Source organism: Magnolia sinica, chromosome 9 (genome assembly GCF_029962835.1).
Source record: "Magnolia sinica isolate HGM2019 chromosome 9, MsV1, whole genome shotgun sequence".
NCBI lineage: Eukaryota > Viridiplantae > Streptophyta > Magnoliopsida > Magnoliales > Magnoliaceae > Magnolia > Magnolia sinica.
This window is the reverse complement of record NC_080581.1, coordinates 6,794,079-6,812,531: the sequence shown is the minus strand read 5'-3', so window position 1 is coordinate 6,812,531 and position 18,453 is coordinate 6,794,079. Positions and strand designations below refer to the sequence as shown.

Here is an 18,453-nt window from a genome sequence, read left to right as displayed (position 1 = left end):
AAAGTTTCATTTCAAAAAGAAGTTGTACATCTATCATGGACTTCAGGCGTCCCCTGGAACAAAAAGGAAACATGGGAGCCTATCATAAGGCCAATTAAGTAGGCCGCCTAAGGCTAAGAAAATCATAAAAAGAAAAAGGAAAAACTCTACAACTTCACATGGAAAGATCTGAAGGAACCTAACCCGACTTTGTCAAGGAAAACAAGCTCGCGCACATGGGGCGACGGGTCCCTCAAGTGGGCTAGATCGACATCCATCTGACTCCTGCTACCTTCGCTGGCCATACCATCAGCCTGACCATTTCCTTCTCACTGAATGAGACGGATCTGAAAGGACATTTTTCGCCCCAGGGTGGAGATTCGCCTTACCCAAGGCCGTCATCGCTAGTGCGAGCCATATTTGCCAGAGAGGAGCTCAGCCACTACCTTCGAATTGGTTTCAACCTCTACTTTTGTCAACCCTCTATCCAAACACTGCAGGAGGCCATCATAGATAACACGCAACTCCGCTCTATTATTCGTCCCCACCCCATAACCTCTCGAGAAAGTAAAAAATGAAGCTTTCATCATCTCTCCTACAGATGCCTCCCCCTCCTACCAAACCTGGATTGCCTATGGCCGAGCCATCCACATTCAGTTTGACCCAGTCCATCACCCACTTAACGATGCTCGAGGGGAACTCCCGACCGATAGGGGGTTGACTGCTCTATCTCGCCCCTGGCTGCTCCCTCAACAGTTGATGGTCACCTTCAAGAAAGGAATTGGCCCACCAATTAATGCGCGAAATGGATCTACCGCGTGCATGGGGATGCCGTCTTGCCTGGCCCCATTTCTGGCTCTCCATAATTCTCAAACAATGAGGATGGGGAGAATCTTCCTAGTAGTGGATGGCGCTGACCCAGTAGTCGTAGCTTGTTTCCATTGCATCAACCGCCCCTCTAAAGATTGGTGGGGGAGAAGAGGGATCCCACATATGGTAGAGAAATGGCACCAAATCTGTCCGACCGTCAGCCCATTGAGGAACAGATGCGGAATCGTCTCAGGCTCTGGCCTGAAGGAGCTATTCTGAACATAGCACGAACAAGAAGAGGCTAGTTGAATGCCTCTAGACTGCACTATATCGTCCACTGGGACCGCACCCTGCATCAGTCTCCAAAGGAACACTGACATTTTCGGCGGGAGTTTCCTATTCCAGATCATTTGGACCACCACGTAGACAGGGTTGTGTCTCTTCTCAAATTCTAGGTTGATTTAACTGAGAAGGATCCGGAGGGATCGTGGGGCCTACTGGTGTTTCCAACAAGAATTATTTCTGGGGCCTCACTGATCTGAAAACATATGGTGGGCCTTTTCCTAGTTCTGAATAGGAACGTCCAATGGGAAGTAGGCCAAGGAAACCTCAACATGTGGGATTGCAATTGGACTAGGATGGGCCCCTTGGGATTGCTGGCATCAGTTGATATCATGCCCGATCAGAGGGCCCTGCGGGTGGCTAATTTTGTTGGGGATGATGGGCTCAAGCTAGATGATCCTCTCGGTCTTCCCGTCAGGGTCTCGGCCCACATAATTCATGAAGGCTTCTGCACCTCTACAGCGGACGACTCCCCAATATGTCCTTTCGACCCTGCTGGAAATTTCTCAGTTAAGTCTGCCTGGAACATTAGCAGAGGGGGGGCGAGTACTGATCAGATAGAGGAACAGTATGACCATGAATCCTATAGTGGAGATGTTCCAGAAGAAGAAGGCGAGATGGATGGCAATGTCGAAATGCAAAGGGCTAACGACGACGATCCCAATTCCAAGGAGAATCTCGAGGAGATGAAGAAGAGGCTGAAGGAGATCGAAGATGAAGCTGGCGCCCTTCGTGAGATGCTGGCAAAGGTCGAGAAGGAGATGGGCGTCGTTCAAGATCCTTCTGGTACTGCTGCAACCCAAGCTGAAAAGGAGGAGGTGGATTCCCGCTCAATCTATGTTGGTAATGTAGACTATGCATGTACTCCTGAGGAAGTCCAGCAGCACTTCCAATCATGTGGGACAGTAAACAAAGTGACGATTTTGACCGACAAGTTTGGTCAACCCAAGAGGTTTGCTTACGTGGAGTTTGTTGAAATAGATTCCGTGTAGAATGCTCTCCTGTTGAATGAGACTGAGTTGCATGGTCGTCAATTGAACGTGTTAGCTAAACGAACCAACATTCTAGGAATGAAGTAGTACCAAGGAAGGCGCCCCAACCCATACCTTTATTCTCGATTCCGAAGGCCATTCATGCCAGCCCCCTTCTATTCTCCTTACGGATATGGAAAGGCTCCAAGGTTTCGACGGCCCATGCGATACAAGCCATACTACTGACGGGCCGGGGTTCTTGTCAGCAGGCCGCAGAACCAAAATATTGCAAAACATTTGTACGAGTGGCCATTGCATGGTATGTTTAGATGTCAGTTCCTTGTTTGTTGGAGCACTGAAATCCATCTCGCTAACAGCTTGTATTATCTATAAGTTGAGGGCCAACTTGATTGCCTAAATTTACAATCCTCTCGTGGGGTTCTCCAATCCCCGTCTTGGTGAATGTTGGGTGCATTTGATTGATGGGAGCTTAAAAGGGATGGAATTGTTCTAGTGTTGTGGAAATATGCAATTTTTTGTCATGTTAATGATTCTTATGAAAAATTTTAGGATAGAGAACTTGGCAACCTATTCAAAGTTACTGGTTCCAATCAATGATTCAAAGAGCACCCTGAACTCTAGTATGATGTCAGGTTCTCGCACAGGGATCCAAGATGTAGTGACCATGTTGTGTGTTTTTTATCAGTTCGTTTTAGTAGTTTAAAAAAAAAACGTTGGCAGAGAATATGGGCAGAAGAAAGAATGGGCGAAGTGGGTATGACACCCAAAAATTCCCCCTAAAATTTCAACATTGTTTGTGGAAAACAATTCAGGGGGTTCTACTTGTTGATGTATGCATCTAGAAAAAGGGATTCCCCTAGCCTCAAAGTGTGCTTGCTGTGGTGGTGGCCCAGTTTCCAACCCTTCTACATAATGTATTACGCACCTGTTCTGATTCGGTGTATTGACAAGTAAGGTTGGGCTATTGCTTGCGAGTTTCTTTGGGATTTCCCTAGCTTCTCACCTCTCCATAGCGGACTAGCTACACTGATGGTGGCTTAGACCCCTGCCATTCAAAAGGATCCCGGTGCCTCTCCGTTTAGCTCCATCCTTCTCTCTTTGGGAAATTTGGAGAGCCAGGAACGACGCTAGATATGACGGCCGCTTTATCTTAGTTTTTGACGTGTTTGGGAAAGTTAAATGGTGGATGGAAACTATCTCTCTTTCGGACAAGAGGAGCCCTTGGCAGCCGGTGCTACTTCCACTATTTCCCTATGCCACATGTCCAACTTGCCATTTCCTCCCCTCCTGGGCAATCGAAATAGTCAGATGGATTAGGCCCTTCAGGGGCTAGTTTAAGCTGAACGTCAATGGTGCCGCCCTATCCAATCCGGGGCCTGCAGGTGGTGGAGGCATTTGCAGGGATAGCCATGGCGAGACGATATTTGCTTTCTTCAGCGGGTACAGGAACGCTGCCAACAATATGGCCGAGCTTCGGGCTGTTTTTGACAGTTTAAAGTATTGTCTCTTCCGGTCTACATAGAGTTCTCATTGAATCGGATTCAAAATGGGTGGTGGACTACATATCCGGGATGTCCACCTGCGCCTAGAAATGGACATATTGGTTGGCTAGAATCAAGAATCTTTATGGGAGGGGATCCTTTCGGATCTCCCTCATCCCTAGAGAAGCTAACGGCCCAGCAGACGGTCTGGCTAAAGAGGGGAGCAGGGCGCAAACCAATGGTTTCTTCCATGAGACCTCCCGGCTGATTAAGGGTTGTTTACTGTTAAATAAAGCCGGTGTCAGCTCAGTCAGGGTGTTAAAGAGGCACTAATTGTATAGGATATGATAGGCGGGGCTGCTTTGGTGCTGCAGTCCTGCCCAAACAGCCTAGGTTGTATGCAGTGTTTTTTTGCAATATATATAGTTGGTGGGTCCTAAGATCTACGCCGCACCATTTTTGAAAAAAACAATACCCAAGTTTCGAGTCATAACTCATACATTATGGGTACTTAACTTATTCCATTATACGATTATTCAAAGGTAAAAGTAATATTCATTTTACATTCCAACTAGGTACATTCACAATCGTTTACACAAAATAATTTAAGTACAAATATTCGTCTAGTCTCAACATCCATAAACATTTAATCAGTATAAATTAGGTATCATTCATCAGTCAATACAGTTTACTAATGAATACTTGATACAAACCTAGAAAAATTCAATTAAATAAAATTGATCAAATGTTTAAAATCCTACAACTAATACTATCATTCATTATATATAAATCAGACCATCATAACAAGTAAATTTTCAATTAAATAATTAGGAACGGTCCAAATGCGGCCAGTCCCACTTCTGATACGTACAACCACGTTTCCCTTGGGTTATGTTCAGGTTCCACTGCATGCTCTATTTCCTAAGCAACTTCATCAATTTTATCTCCATCTGTATGACTTTTCCATCAATAAAAATGTAAGCTGGCCAGGCATAGTGAAATAACTTAACATGGTTCATATACGTACCAATTAAAATAGTATAATATATAGAATGTGAAATGACATGAATGCACATGATGTATGAATGCATCAAATGGGGTGATCATCCAAATACTTGGGTTGGATAATCATCGACCCACATCCACCCGTTGGATAGGCTTCCACCTTTTGTTAGGCATAAGCACGGCCCACATCTGATAACGATCTACCAGCATTGACATTCTTCCGGAGAGGTCCCCTAGGATCGACAATGCAAAGTACTCATGCGATTGATGATGTATGATTTCATCATACTATTCATAAATTCTTGTCTTATTAGGAATATACGTATATGATTCCATCGTGTTCCAGTAATCAAATGTGAGATTATATATTAACATGTGTCACAAATTTATATATTACCACCAATTAAATTAACAAAACAATACATCAATCAACATAACCCATCAATCAATTAACCACAAAATCAATTATATTTTAATTTCTATGAATATGAGACGTGTTGGGATTACTCAGTTGGGTCGAGCACTGAAAAATTCACAAAATGATCAGATTGATTTAAATTCAAAAATCCTAGCAATCATATTGTAGACGCTGCAGGGCAAATTCCCTGAGGGTATGGGAGATCTACTCTCTCTCTTCCACCGGTTGCCTCTCTCAAGGACTTTCAAAAGGGCGTAATATTTGACCAGAGTCGCCACTAACCAAATATTACAATTCTACAATTGATTAGACCCCATAGAAACACTTAATATTAGAATGTGAAGATCCTTAATCCTAAGAATATGACTAATGAATTTACGTTTCAGAGATTCCGAGTAAGGGACCGCGGTAACAAAGAGGGAAGGTGTTAGGCACCCACTCTGCCCCGTACGAACATACGATCTTTACTTAATAATATTTGACTAATTTCTGAATAATAAGAGTAGTTCTCACATGCAGAAAATAAAATGCAATGCAATGGCAGTAGTGATTGATTAATCCAAATTTCTGATGGGCAGTTTCTAATTATATCGAGCTGTAGAGCATACGTTTGAAACAATCAAGTGTAAGGTGTAGAGTATGTATTTATGAGATGCTTGATGCTGGATTGATACTTATGATAAAACAATGGCCAATTAGCTAAGGTTTCTAGTGGACATGATGCGATTATATTGGCAGATCTCGGAGCATACGCCCGTCAGTCAGATACAAGAAAACAATGGAATGCAATGTATATGCTAAAACAACAGCTGACTGGCTAAGGTTTCTAATTGGCAAGATTCGATAATATAGGTAAGCTTTAGAGCATACGACGCCAATCAGATGTGAGAAAATGATGAAATTGTGATATGATGCGATGTATATGAGAAGCAAGGAGGTTGAGAAGGGAATGAATGTTACACGATGATAACGCGATGATCTGATGAAATTTATCGAAACTTGAATGGTTGGATGAATGGTAGTATCACAAGGCTAGATTGAGTTGTTTAGATTTGAACTTGGGTGGCTCAGGAGGCTTGGACTTTGGCTAGGATATACTAGACAAGGGTTGGGCTCTCTCTCTCTCTCTCTCTCTCTCTCTCTCTCTCTCTCACTCTTACTCTCCTTTGTGGAGGAATGGACCCTGATGGGTGTGACTTCTGAAATGAGAAGGGAAGGTTTCCGATGTTTTTGGGATGCTTGAAATGAGAAGGGGAGGGTGCTATTTATAGTCTCCCAACCTGATTTTCTGGTAAAAATTTATTCACGTATCATTGCAGACGTGGCATCCTCCGATTCTAATAACTGCCCATGGAACATTTAGCAATATATGGCTCTTATTACTGACAAGCGTGAGCCTCTCTGCCTCTCTTTTTCTCATACTTTGCGGGAGGGTAATTCAGTGGCTGATGCTTTATCTAAGAGGGCTAGTGATGGATACCCAAACAAGATTTATTCCAATTATTCATATCTCCCTAGGCAAATCGGGGGCTTTCTCACCTTGGGTAGTGTAGGCATCGAGTCTCTTCGCCGATCCAAAAATTATAAAAAGGGGATTGGATAATCCGGTTTCTGAGTTGTCTTCCACGGCCTACGTCTTGACTCTTGCTGCCTCTCATCCGTGGAGCCCCGTTGTGTAGCTTCTTTTGGTTAGTTCAACCCTACCTTTGGTCTGGATCTCTCTGCTCTGATGAAATTGGACAGTTGGGTCTTCTTCAAAAGCTTGATTTGAGCTCAAATTCACTAACAAGAGGCATTCCAGACAGCTAAGAGAGGCTCAGTCTCTTGGCTTTCATAGCTCTCAGCAACAACAGACTTATAGGGAAGTTCCCAAAGGGGTTGGGAAAGCGGCAAAGCCTCCAGTACTTTATCATGGTTAAAAATCTAATGTTCATGTAATTGCTTGCTGGTTTTGGAAAACTAGATAGTGAAACTACAGGAGCTGAGGCTTGCGAATTCAGGGTATTTTGGAGTAATTCCTTCAAGCTTTTCTCGGTTGTTGAATCTCACCACCTTGTTTCTACAGAACAAAAGGCTGACAAGTGAAATGCATGTTGGGTTGGGAAACCTCCCTCGCATATACCATCTGAATGTGAACAGAAACCTATTGGGTGGTGTTGTTCCTTTTGATGTTGGGGTTTTTGAAAATATTGGGGAGGAATTTGGATTTTAGTCGGAATCCAGGTTTTCAGCCAAAAATAGTAATGTCCTATTTAGCTTTATGAAGATCTCCTAATTATTCTAAGCACTTCTCGCGTTGGGCGCAACTCCAGAAGCCCAATGGATGAAGAGTTATAATCAAACTAAAACTTACTATTTATAGTAAAAACAGAATTAAAATACAGAAACGGTAGTTGATCAGGTGGTATTTCATAAATCCGGCTTGCGCAACCCAGCATAGCAGGATTGGGTGGCTAAAGTAGCTCATTCTACCCCAAAATCATATATTTTACATCCGATAACTCATTCAGTGAGATTAAGGTCCGACGGTCCGGATCACTTCTGTTGTCGACCGGGCCTTTTCTAATCCATCTTGGCCATGAAACTGTCTGCGACCCGCTCTACATCAAAATAAAAAAAGATAAGTGTATAATCCTAAGATCATTATAGATCTCAACCTTTGAATAGTTTTCATCTTAACCATCCATTAGATTTCCGCCAATAGCCTATTGGCCACATCTGTTCGGTGTAATAACCATTTTACTAGTGGTGACCATAAACTGAACGGTTACATTTAATCTCAGCGCGTGCCAGATAAACAATTTCTAAGTGCATGAGTATGAATCACACTCTGCCAGAGTATTGAAGTATTTCTCAAACAGAAATAACGGTAACCAAACGAATGAACCCATCAAGATACAGATCGTTATATCGAGTGGTTTTTTTTTTTTTTTTTTTTGCAACACCAACTATGAGAAACCCACCAATCCTAATGTGATGTGTGAACAACGAAAGAACAAGAGAGAGAATTTCCATTTTGACATTTCGCATCATCGTATCTTACATTATCCAGCCAGCAGCAAAAGGGGAAAATAAGTATTTTTTAAAAAAAAAAAAAATTTTTAAAAAAAAAAGAAAGAAAGAAAATTTAACCATGAGAAGGGTAGAAATGTAAAAGGAAATGCAGCGACGACGACACGGTAGAAAAAAGAAATAATCAGCCATGAGAAGGGTAAAAACGGAAATCAGCTTAGAAAAATTCATTGATGTGCAAGAAGAAGATGCCGATGCCAGTGGATCCTGAGCAGTGTTAGAAGAAGAAGATGATGCTGCCTATGAATTCTGAGAAGTGTTAGAAGAAGAAGAAGAAGAAGAAGATGATGCCGCCTATGAATTCTCATCGATCAAATCCTGGGCATTTCAGTCGTCTTGGTGCATAGTAATGAATGGATGCTCCAGCAGTTGCTCTGCACTCAACCGATTAGAAGGTTCTTCACGCATGCAACTCTTGATAAAGCTCTGGAATTCCTCGGAAGAGTCAGCTGGCATCTCCGGAGGCTCCTCATATTCAAACAAATACATAACGCATGTCCACTGCTTCAACTCGTCGATGTCGTTTGGCTTCTTGAGTGGATGTCTCCCCAAATGGCATTCCAGAACCGACATTCCGAAACCCCAGATGTCGTTGGCATATCCGTCCGAATACTTCTCTCTAGCCCACTCTGGGCTCATGTATGCGATCGTCCCCTGCGTTCCTGTCTCGCAGATGCTGGTCGCCTCACTCAGGATAACGCTCAACCCAAAATCACAAATCTTGATTTGATCCTGACTGTTGATCAGGATATTCTTGGGCTTGATATCGCAGTGGACAATCTTTTTGCGGTGAAGGTAGGTGAGGCCGAGGAGGATCTGGCGAGCGAATTTGGAAAGGGTTGGCTCGGGGATGCGGCCGAGGGAGCCAATGTGGCCTTTGTCCATGTAATCCAGGAGGATTTTGATTTCATCGTCTTCTTCAAAAATGGCATGGTAGTGGATGATAAAGGGACTGTCAGCTTCACGGAGGATATGAATCTCACGGGAGATTTGGATGCGGATGATTTCCTTATGGATGCCACGGATGATCTTTAGGGCGTAGGATTGGCCAGTGAGGCGGTGGCGGACGTGATGGACAGTGGCGCTGCCACCAGTGCCGATGACTCTGATCATGTCAAGATCTGACAGTCTGATGGTGGAGGTGGAGGATGACGACGTGGCATGAAGGTTGCTGGGGATGGGGAGAGTGAGGGAAGGATCGGGTGGTGGGGAAGAGGCGGCATGGTTGGTTTCCAGTTTCTTGGTGAGTTTCTTGATGAATTTCTTGATGACTTGGACCGGTTTCATGGTGAGATGAAAGCCGGGTCGGGTGGAGAGAGAGAGAGAGAGAGAGAGAGAGAGAGAGAGATTTTTCAAATTATAGCTAGGATATGAATTTCCTACCACCCTTGCGGTAAAGAACCCGTGCAACGAAAGGATAAGTGATGCCCACCATGATGTCTGTATCACATCCACTCCGTACATCAGTTGATCCAGAATAGTTTAGGACAGTACCCAAAAAATCAAGCTGATCCAAAACTCATGTGGGCGACGGCACAGGCAACAGTAGGGATAGAATGCCTACCATCTAAACCTTTATGGAGCCGTCATAAGCTTTGGATGAGGCTGATATTTGTTTTTTCCAGTTCATCATGGTGGGATTCATCTTATGAATGGATTGGATCAGATGGAAACATCATGTTGGGCCCTAAGAAGGTTTCAGTGGGAGACTTCCCCATTCACACTGTTTCCTGTGGTGTGGCCCACTTGCGTTTTGGAATCACTTACTAAAGTGATATGCTGCAATTGATGGACGGAGTGGATGTGTTATGTATATCATTGTGGCCCCACAGAGCTTCTATTTGTACGGTCTCAAGAACAAGTGTTACAGGAAATTGGCAACGATTTTTGGCAGGAGAATGGGTTGAATTCCAAAAACAAAAAAGAAAGTTTGTTGACCACCATGTTAGAAATGGTGGTGACTCTTCACATATAGACGTGGCATAATTTGAGGGAGATCCAGACCATGCAAACAATCGACCATGTTGACGGGTAAGAGCAGTCAGTGAATGTGATTTTGGATATATAATCCAACAAAGGGCCCCAGAGCTTAGATGGTTTGCATATCTTTACTTATGTAGAACGTGTAAAGTGGATGAGAAACAAACATTTTCACGATGGTGGTGAACGATAACAAGAGTCTGTGAAGGATGTCACGCGCGTAACTGTTCCAGACAACATTTTCACTTGTGATTTTTAAAATTTGAGGGGTTTTTTGTGATATCATTAGAAAAAACAAACAAAAAATAAAAATATCTAAAAAAAAATATGTACAACAAATTCCTTAGAGGTCATTTGGCACATTGAATTCGAAAATAAATGAAATTCATGGACAGCAAATGGCCTATTTTGAAATCCAAATGAAAGGTTGTGTTGCATTCAGAATCCAATAACATTCTCATATACGACCACTGTTGCATGTGTTGCATTCAAAATCCAATACGTGATGATCGCATCGACCCTACACTGCATTAACACAATGGAGATGGGCAGATGAGAAGCTGATGGGTTATTTATACTCTGACAGAGCAGGAATTTTGATGCACAGGCACTCAGATATACACACAAATCCAAAATCAGATTGGTAGGAATAGGACAATTAGATCATGTCGATAGGATGATCTCAACCGCTGATTAATACTCATTTGTTAGTTGAATTGGAACTGCTGAATGGTTTAACCATCCATTATATTGAATAGTTGTTTCCGACTGGGTAACGGTTAAATTTGATCTTAGCGCATGCCAGGTAAACAATTTCTGAGTGCATGAGTATGAACCATCACATTCTTTCAGAGTATTGAAGTATTTCTCAAACAGACCGTAACGGTAACGAAACAAACGAACCCATCTAAGATACAGAGAAAACAATAACAAGAGAGAGAATTCCCATTTTGACATTTCCAATTTCCCAACTCGAGCTGAATCGGCCCACAATGCATGGACCGTGTGCTCCTGAACCATTCCACACTGGAAGATCCCAGGTTCCCATCCAATGGCCGTTTCTTTAGTTGAGTACGGAAGTTGAAAGGTTAGAATTGTCCATCAAGTAGATATTTAGGGCGTGGTATATTCACGGTGGGTCCCAACAGACCAATGGATTGGATTACTGAATCGTGGGCTCCACTTGCACAGACTAGAAACCCAAGCACTCAACGGATGATCTCAACCGTTGAGTAATACTCATTTGTTAGTTAAATTAGAACCGCTGAATGGTTTTCATCTTAACCATCCATTAGATGTCAGCCAATAGCATATTGGCCACATTAATTCACTGTGATAGTCGTTTTTTCTAACTGGGGACCACAAACTCAACGGTTAAATTTTGATCTCAGAGCATGCCAGATCAACAATTTCTGAGTGCATATCAGTATGAATAATCAAACTCCACAAGAGTATTGAAGTACTTCTCAGACTGAAATAACGGAAACAACGAAAACGAACCCATCAAGATACAAGAAAACAAGAACAAGAGAGAGAATTACGATCTTGACATTTCCAATTTCCCAATATACCCAGGTTTCACATCATCGTATCATACACCAGCAATCCAGCAGCAAAAGGGAAAATAAGAAGAAGAAAAAACCACAAAAAGGAAGAAGGAAAAATTCAGCCATGAGAAGGGTAGAGAAGTAAAACAAAAGAAAATGCAGCGAATAGAAGGGTAGAAGAAGAAAATGGTAAAAATGGAAATCAGATAGAAAAATTCATTCATTGCACTGTTAGAAGAAGATGAAGAAGAAGAAGAAGATGCTTCCGGTGGATTCTGACCAATCAAAGACTAGGCATTCCTTCGTCCTGCCCGGTAATGAATGGATGATTCAGCAATTGCTGTGCGGTCCACCGTTCAAATTGTTCTATCTGCAAGCAACAGTTGATAAAGCTCTGGAACTTCTCAGATGAGTCAGCTGGTGCCCTTGGCGGTGACGCATCAGATAATTTCCCATGCATAATACAATACCAAAGGGCATCACGCCGGGAGACCGGAAATCTCCCCAAATAGCATTCAAGAATAGAAATTCCGAAGCTCCAAATATCGCTGGCGTATCCGTCATAGGGTTCCCTTTTGAGCCGCTGTGGGCACGTGTACTGGAATGTCCCCACATGTGAAGTGCAGACAGGCACCCCTCCAATCACGAAGCAGCTCGACCCGAAATCACAAATCTTGATTTGATTCTGACTGTTTATCAGGATATTCGTTGGCTTGAGGTCGCGGTGGATGATATTTCTTCCGTGAAGGTAGGCAAGGCCTTGAAGGATCTGGTAGGCCATGTTAGCGAGGGTCGGCTCAAGGACTCCGGCAATCAAGCCGATGTGGCCGCGGTCCATGTAATCGAGGATGAGATGGAAGTCATATCCTCGTGGAAAGTGGCCGTGGCAGTAGACGATGAAGGGACTGTTAGTTGCACAGAGGATTTGGGTCTCACGGAGGATTTCCACACTGGGGCCATAGATGATCTTGAGGGCGTATAATTGGTTGGTGGGGCGGTGGGAGACGAGATGGACGATGCTGCTGCCGCCGATGCCAAGGATCTTGATGTGGTCAAGGTCGGACGGTATGAATCGTATGATGGAGGACGATGATGATGGTGATGATATGGCGGAGGGGGGAAGGTGAAGGAAGGGTCGGGTGGGGGCGATAAGGGGAGGTCGGAACTCCATTTCTTGGTGGATTTCTTGACGAGTTTCAGGAGAGAGAGAGAGAGAGAGAGAGAGAGAGAGAGAGAGAGACGTTCTTTAGAATGTGGCAAGGATACGAGGGGCGTTCTTTTTAAATAAGGTAAGGAAACCAATTTCCCACAATGCTTGCGGTAGAGAACCGTGCTCGGTGGATCACTGACTGTAGGCCCACCGTGATGTGCCTTATATCCACCCCGTCCACCGTTTTCGAAGCTCATTTTAGGTCGTGATTCAAAAATAAAGCAGATCCGAGAGTCTACCACCGAGGCAAGGACTCGAACCCACGTGAGTCCAACCGAAGTGGTGTCCTTCCGATGTAGAGTGGCCAAGATGGATCAGAAAATTCTTGGTCGACAATAGAAGTGATCCGGACCGTTGGACCTTAAATCGGGTGTATCTTGCAATCTGGAATGAGTTTTCGGACGTAAAATATATGATTTTGGGTTAGAACAGGCTACTTTAGCCACCCTACCCCGCCATGTCGGGTTGCGCAAGCCGGATTTGCGAAATACCACCAGATTGACGAGCGTTTCCTTATTTTAATTATGTTTTTACTATAAATAGTAAGTTTTAGTTTGATTATAACTCTTCATCCGTTGGACTTGAAGAGTTGCGCCCAACATGAAAAGAGCTTGTGAAGCCAAATAGGACACTTACTATTTTTGGCCGAAAACCTTGCGCACTAGTAGACATCACTACTGTCTATAAATAGTAAGTTTACTATTTACAATAAGTTGTGAATTCTATGAGTTTTAGATATAGTATGATTTTTTGAAATATCTCTCATTGCTTGGTATCTCTATTTAAAGGGTTGTGAACTCATTTATTTCATTCATCAATCAATTTACGAATTTATTAGAATTTATTTCTATTTTCTTACTTTCTTTCCTCGTGGATTTGAGAAGTCTCTGTGAGAAGTCCAGAGAAGTTCTGTGGATTCGGGACAATTATCCCCTTAAGGAAGACGGTGCTTGATCTTATCATGTTCATCCCAGTGTCAATTGGTATCTGAGAAAGGATTCCCCTCGGGCCGATGGCAAACAACGAAAGTATGAACCAGAGATTCGTTATCTTACGGGAAGAATGAAAGCTTTCCAGTAGGAGAGTCAGTTGACCATGTAAGAGCTGTACGTAAGCATCGACCGTCTTACGAATGCGCTATTTCCACCCTGAGCCCTAAGCGATGCTGTAACATCCCAAATTTTTATAACCAAAGTTTATACTTGTGCCTGAGAAAACCGGGTGTTAATAATATAAACTTGGATGCTTCAGAAATTACACCTTTTTAAATAAATAAAAAAATCGCATCCAAATACATTTATGAATGTACTCATTTACGAGAATAAAATCAACTGTATTGATTATTTCATCAAATTAAAGAAATTCAATAAATAATCAAATGATTTCTCAATGGAAGCTTATTACATTAATTGAGTTCGCAGTGGAAGTATAAAACTAAATAATAAAATTATATTCATGTTCTTTCAGTATGGTCTTCTATAGAGAGATGGTCCTCTACGTCTTCAATCTGTACATCACCTACATCATTTGTACGGTTGGGAGAGGGTCAATGCCCTACTTATAGTGATGGTTATCTTTTAAAATTAATAAAAATTTGAAGAGATTCATAAAAGCAATGTAAAGGTTCTAATACATCCAGTACTCCACAACTATAAGAGGTATCAATACGCACAAGCAATCTACATGAAATGTATGCCGAGCAAAGTATATGTGGTTTATCACACTTAGCAATCGCCACAATGTGGAATATGATTAGAATTATCCAACTTGCCCCGCATCCCATACTACGAAGATTCGCCGGCGTGTCCCACGTTTAACATAACTTTATGTGGTTATCCCAAGACAAACACAACACATGACTCAGTGAATCACGCAACCCTGATTGGAGCTACTAATTGTGACATCCAACCCCCAAAAAGAAAAAACCGGATTGGAGCGACTAAATGCGACATCTAATCCCTAAAAAGAAAAGAATTGATGTAACACGTGTAACGATTTACATACACCAATTTGTGCACCATCACCCATGAAACATGGAATTACGTGTCGCCCCAAGGCCACCAGCAAAAACGCATTACCTCCACGATATTTATTCGATCGCTAGAAGAGGAATACCCAATATAGTACTTACACTAAAAAAAGAAAATTCATTATTGAATCATGGGATTTCAGGAATATCAAGACACAAACCCAAGCCTTAAAGATAAATAACACAAAGCCAATGTAATAAGGAGAAAAGAGGCAATGGCCAACTCAGCAAAGATAAAAGTGGCAATGGCCAATGTAATAAAGAGGAGAGTGACAATGGTCAACTCAATAAAAGAAGAGTAGCAATGGCTAACTCAACAAATAGACGAGTGACATTGGCCAACTTGATAACAAGGAGAGTGGTAGTGACCAACCCAATAATAAGGAGAGTAGCAAGGGCCAACTCGATAAATTGATAAAAGCAAGGGGCAAGGCTTGTATCCATCGCCCCACATAAATTCATAAAGATCATTTGTTATCAACATTACACCATAATCCCAAAGGACAAATAATTGATGGTAAAACATATAATTGCAAGAAGGATTCATAATAACATGAAAGCATGTAAAAGATAAGATAAATATAACAACTTAAATTAATATAATCTTAAAGAATAAAACCCTCACCTTCAGTTATTTGATGTCTACTAATAAGGTTAAAGGCCTCGAGTAATCCTAGGATCGAACCCGCTTTCCTGTCTTGAACTAACGTCAACTAGCAACTCAGAGGCTGACTCGACAAGTCAACTCAACACACAACCTTTCTCTCTTTTTCTTTCTTTCCTTCCTTTCCTTTCTTTTTCTTTTTCTCCTTCTCTTTCCCTTTCTCTATTCTTTCCTTTCATTTCTTTTTCCTTTCCTTCTTTCTTTTTCTTTTCTTGCTACTACGTCCAGCAGAGGCTGGTCGTTGCTCTCTCTCTCTCTCTCTCTCTCTCTCTCTCTCTCTCTCTCTCTCTCTCTCTCTAACATCGGAAGAGAGGATTTATAGGGTGTAAGAGTCTCTAGACTCTGTGTGCGAATTTCCTGCGCAACTTATGTTGAGTAACCAAGGAAAACGGACCAACACAATTGTTTTCTACAACCATCAGACCTCCCTCCATATCTCTTCATCTTTCCTCCATAGATTAGGTCGGGTCTAGACGTGCTATCGTATGGACGTCTTACATCTTCTGGTTAAGTCGACAATGTAAAGCAGTAGAGGCCGATTCTTGGATGGAAGAGGTAATCTGATTCAACAGTGGATCATCAACCAGGGCTTCCTTTATTGATTCATTGATTGAAGCCTATTTGGATGGGTTCTAGGGAGCTTGTGGGCCACAGAAATTAGAGGTTGGGACGTGCTTTGTCGGTGGGTTTTCGAAAAGCAACTCTTCCACAAATTTCCTCCGCAGCTTACGCAGACGTCCAAGAATCTCGATGTTTCAATTGAGACAAGAGATCTTTCCACACCTCCGCGTGAAAGCCGGTGAATGCGTCCGAGAAATCTGGCATGGATCCAAACGCTGCTTCCCTTTCATCGTCATCCAAAGATCCGATCACTCTCTTTCTTTCCTCCATGCAAAGTAGTCGCTTTGTCAGTCCGGGAAGATGATGATGATCGTCGATGGATGATGATGAATGGTTTGGATCTGTTCCTCGTTGAGTGATGGTGGGTCCCGTTGCATGTCTTCGTTGGGATGGGTTTTAAATCTCAGATGCGGGAATTGTGGGAGAAGACGGGTTTTCGAAGGAGCCCATCGCACGCACCATTGTTGACTCATGTTTGTGCGCATGCACGTGTTCATGGGTTCGTAGGGACGACATGGGTTTACTCGGATCGGGCTTCTGAACATGGTGGACAGTTTAAATCATCGTGATGGATGATCGTGGTGGGCCACAACTCGTCCCAGCGGACGGTCGTGCAGAGTGCGGAAGGAAGAAAGGAAATTCCTTTCTTGTTTTGAGATTCATCGGGTCAAACCATGTTTGACCCGATCTCTCATTCAATGCACTGCCGGTGTACACACCTGCATACAATCTCAATGGGTTGTGGGGCCCACAGTGATGTATCTGAGAAATCTACACCATCCATTCATTTTTCCATCTAATTTAAGGAGTCGAGCCCAAAATTGAAGTATATCCCAAGATCAGGTGGATCATACTACATGAAATGGGATATTTATGATTTCTACCGTTAAATCCTTTCTAGGCCCTATAGTGATGTTTGTTTGTCATCTAACCTACTTATAAGATCCTACAGACTTAAATGAAGGGAAATATCTTACTATAACTACTCGTGACCTTTTATGAACGCCAAATCAACGGTTAAGGGTTGATCTGTCAATTGGGTCACTTTTTCAATGATCTAAGGGTTGAAATCTGACGTGTACAGCTAATTCATGATATAAAGGCATGGTATAGAATTTTGCATTAAACAGATTGTGGGAACCATGTAATCTAGAATTCAGTGATCAAGGTTAAGGGCGTTTTCGTATCTATTGTTGATCTGTGAGTTTTGGGAAATCTAATGGCTCTACGGGGTCATATGCATCTTCTTACACAATTCTTACATGCGAACTTATATCTAAATCATTATGGAGAAAGGGCTATTTGCCAAATCATTTAGAAGAATGTGCATAGGTCAAATTGCCTGATAGCTGGTCTTGTCTTAAATTCAATGGTCAGATGGTCTGGTCTTATGGATGGAGATAATTCTCAATGGTCTAATTCGATTTGAAATACGATGTAAGGTTAGGTTAGATAGATTGGTACTGTATTCATGTACATAATAAGTTGAATCTTACAGTAACGCTCGAGAACTTCCAATACTCGAGTATTGAAAAGTTCGAGGCATTACAATCTACCCCCTTAAACATAATTTTGCCTTGTTTAGGTTTATTTGATCTTATGAAGAGGTTAGATGGGAAATAAATCTTACGATAGACTCTAGGAAGGTTTCAATGATAGTTGTTCAATCCCTGTACTTTATTCTGACGAGATTCATATAGATAGAGCATGTATCTAACAGGGCAGCGAGTAGCAAACCTGTGTGGTGTATTGATGTCACCGGGTCCTATGGGCCTCACCATGATGTATGTGTTATATCCACATTGTCCATCCATTTTAGGAGATCATTGTAGGGCAAGGGCTAAAAAATAAGGTAGATCCAAAATTCAAGTGGATCATACTACATAAAGTTGTGGGGACACTTATGCCCGACATTAAAACCTTCTTAGGGCCCACCATGATTTGTATTTGCCATCTAACACGTTCATAAGGTCACAAAGGTAATATTTGGGGATTCAGGTTACCTGTTCTTGACTGCTATTTGGGGAGATTTGATGTAGAGAGGGTCACGAATAATTTCATAGCCAAGATGGACCAGAAAAGGCTTGATCAGAGACAGAGATGATTCGGACCGTCAGAACTTAAAACGGGCTATATTACAAACCGGAATGAGCTATCGTAAGTACCATATATGATTTTGGGGTAAGAGAAACTAGATCCACAGTCGAATTCACATTTTAATTTTGTTTTTACTATTTATAGTAATTTTTTGGTTGAGTATAACTCTTCATCCATCGGGCTTTAGGAGTTGCGCCCAACATGAA

General features: G+C 42.3%; 2 protein-coding genes and 1 pseudogene across 2 annotated transcripts; 1 reads left to right on the top strand and 2 right to left on the bottom strand.

Moving 5' to 3' along the window:
• The first annotated feature begins 1,673 nt into the window (after positions 1–1,673).
• Positions 1,674–2,764, top strand: LOC131256781 (polyadenylate-binding protein 2-like; annotated as a pseudogene).
• A 5,662-nt stretch (positions 2,765–8,426) lies between these two features.
• On the bottom strand, positions 8,427–9,386 carry LOC131256341 (mitogen-activated protein kinase kinase 5-like). Its single transcript, XM_058257288.1, has one exon. It carries the CDS (start codon positions 9,384–9,386, stop codon positions 8,427–8,429), a length of 960 nt encoding a protein of 319 aa, XP_058113271.1.
• Positions 9,387–11,909: 2,523 nt separating this feature from the next.
• On the bottom strand, positions 11,910–12,797 carry LOC131256338 (mitogen-activated protein kinase kinase 5-like). Its single transcript, XM_058257287.1, has one exon. The coding sequence runs from the start codon at positions 12,795–12,797 to the stop codon at positions 11,910–11,912; it is 888 nt and encodes a 295-aa protein (XP_058113270.1).
• Between the last annotated feature and the right edge of the window lie 5,656 nt (positions 12,798–18,453).

Bases quoted from the DNA above. Each gene is read 5' to 3' on its own strand.
- LOC131256341 (XM_058257288.1), bottom strand. From the start codon at position 9,386: ATGAAACCGGTCCAAGTCATCAAGAAATTCATCAAGAAACTCACCAAG.
- LOC131256338 (XM_058257287.1), bottom strand. From the start codon at position 12,797: ATGGAGTTCCGACCTCCCCTTATCGCCCCCACCCGACCCTTCCTTCAC.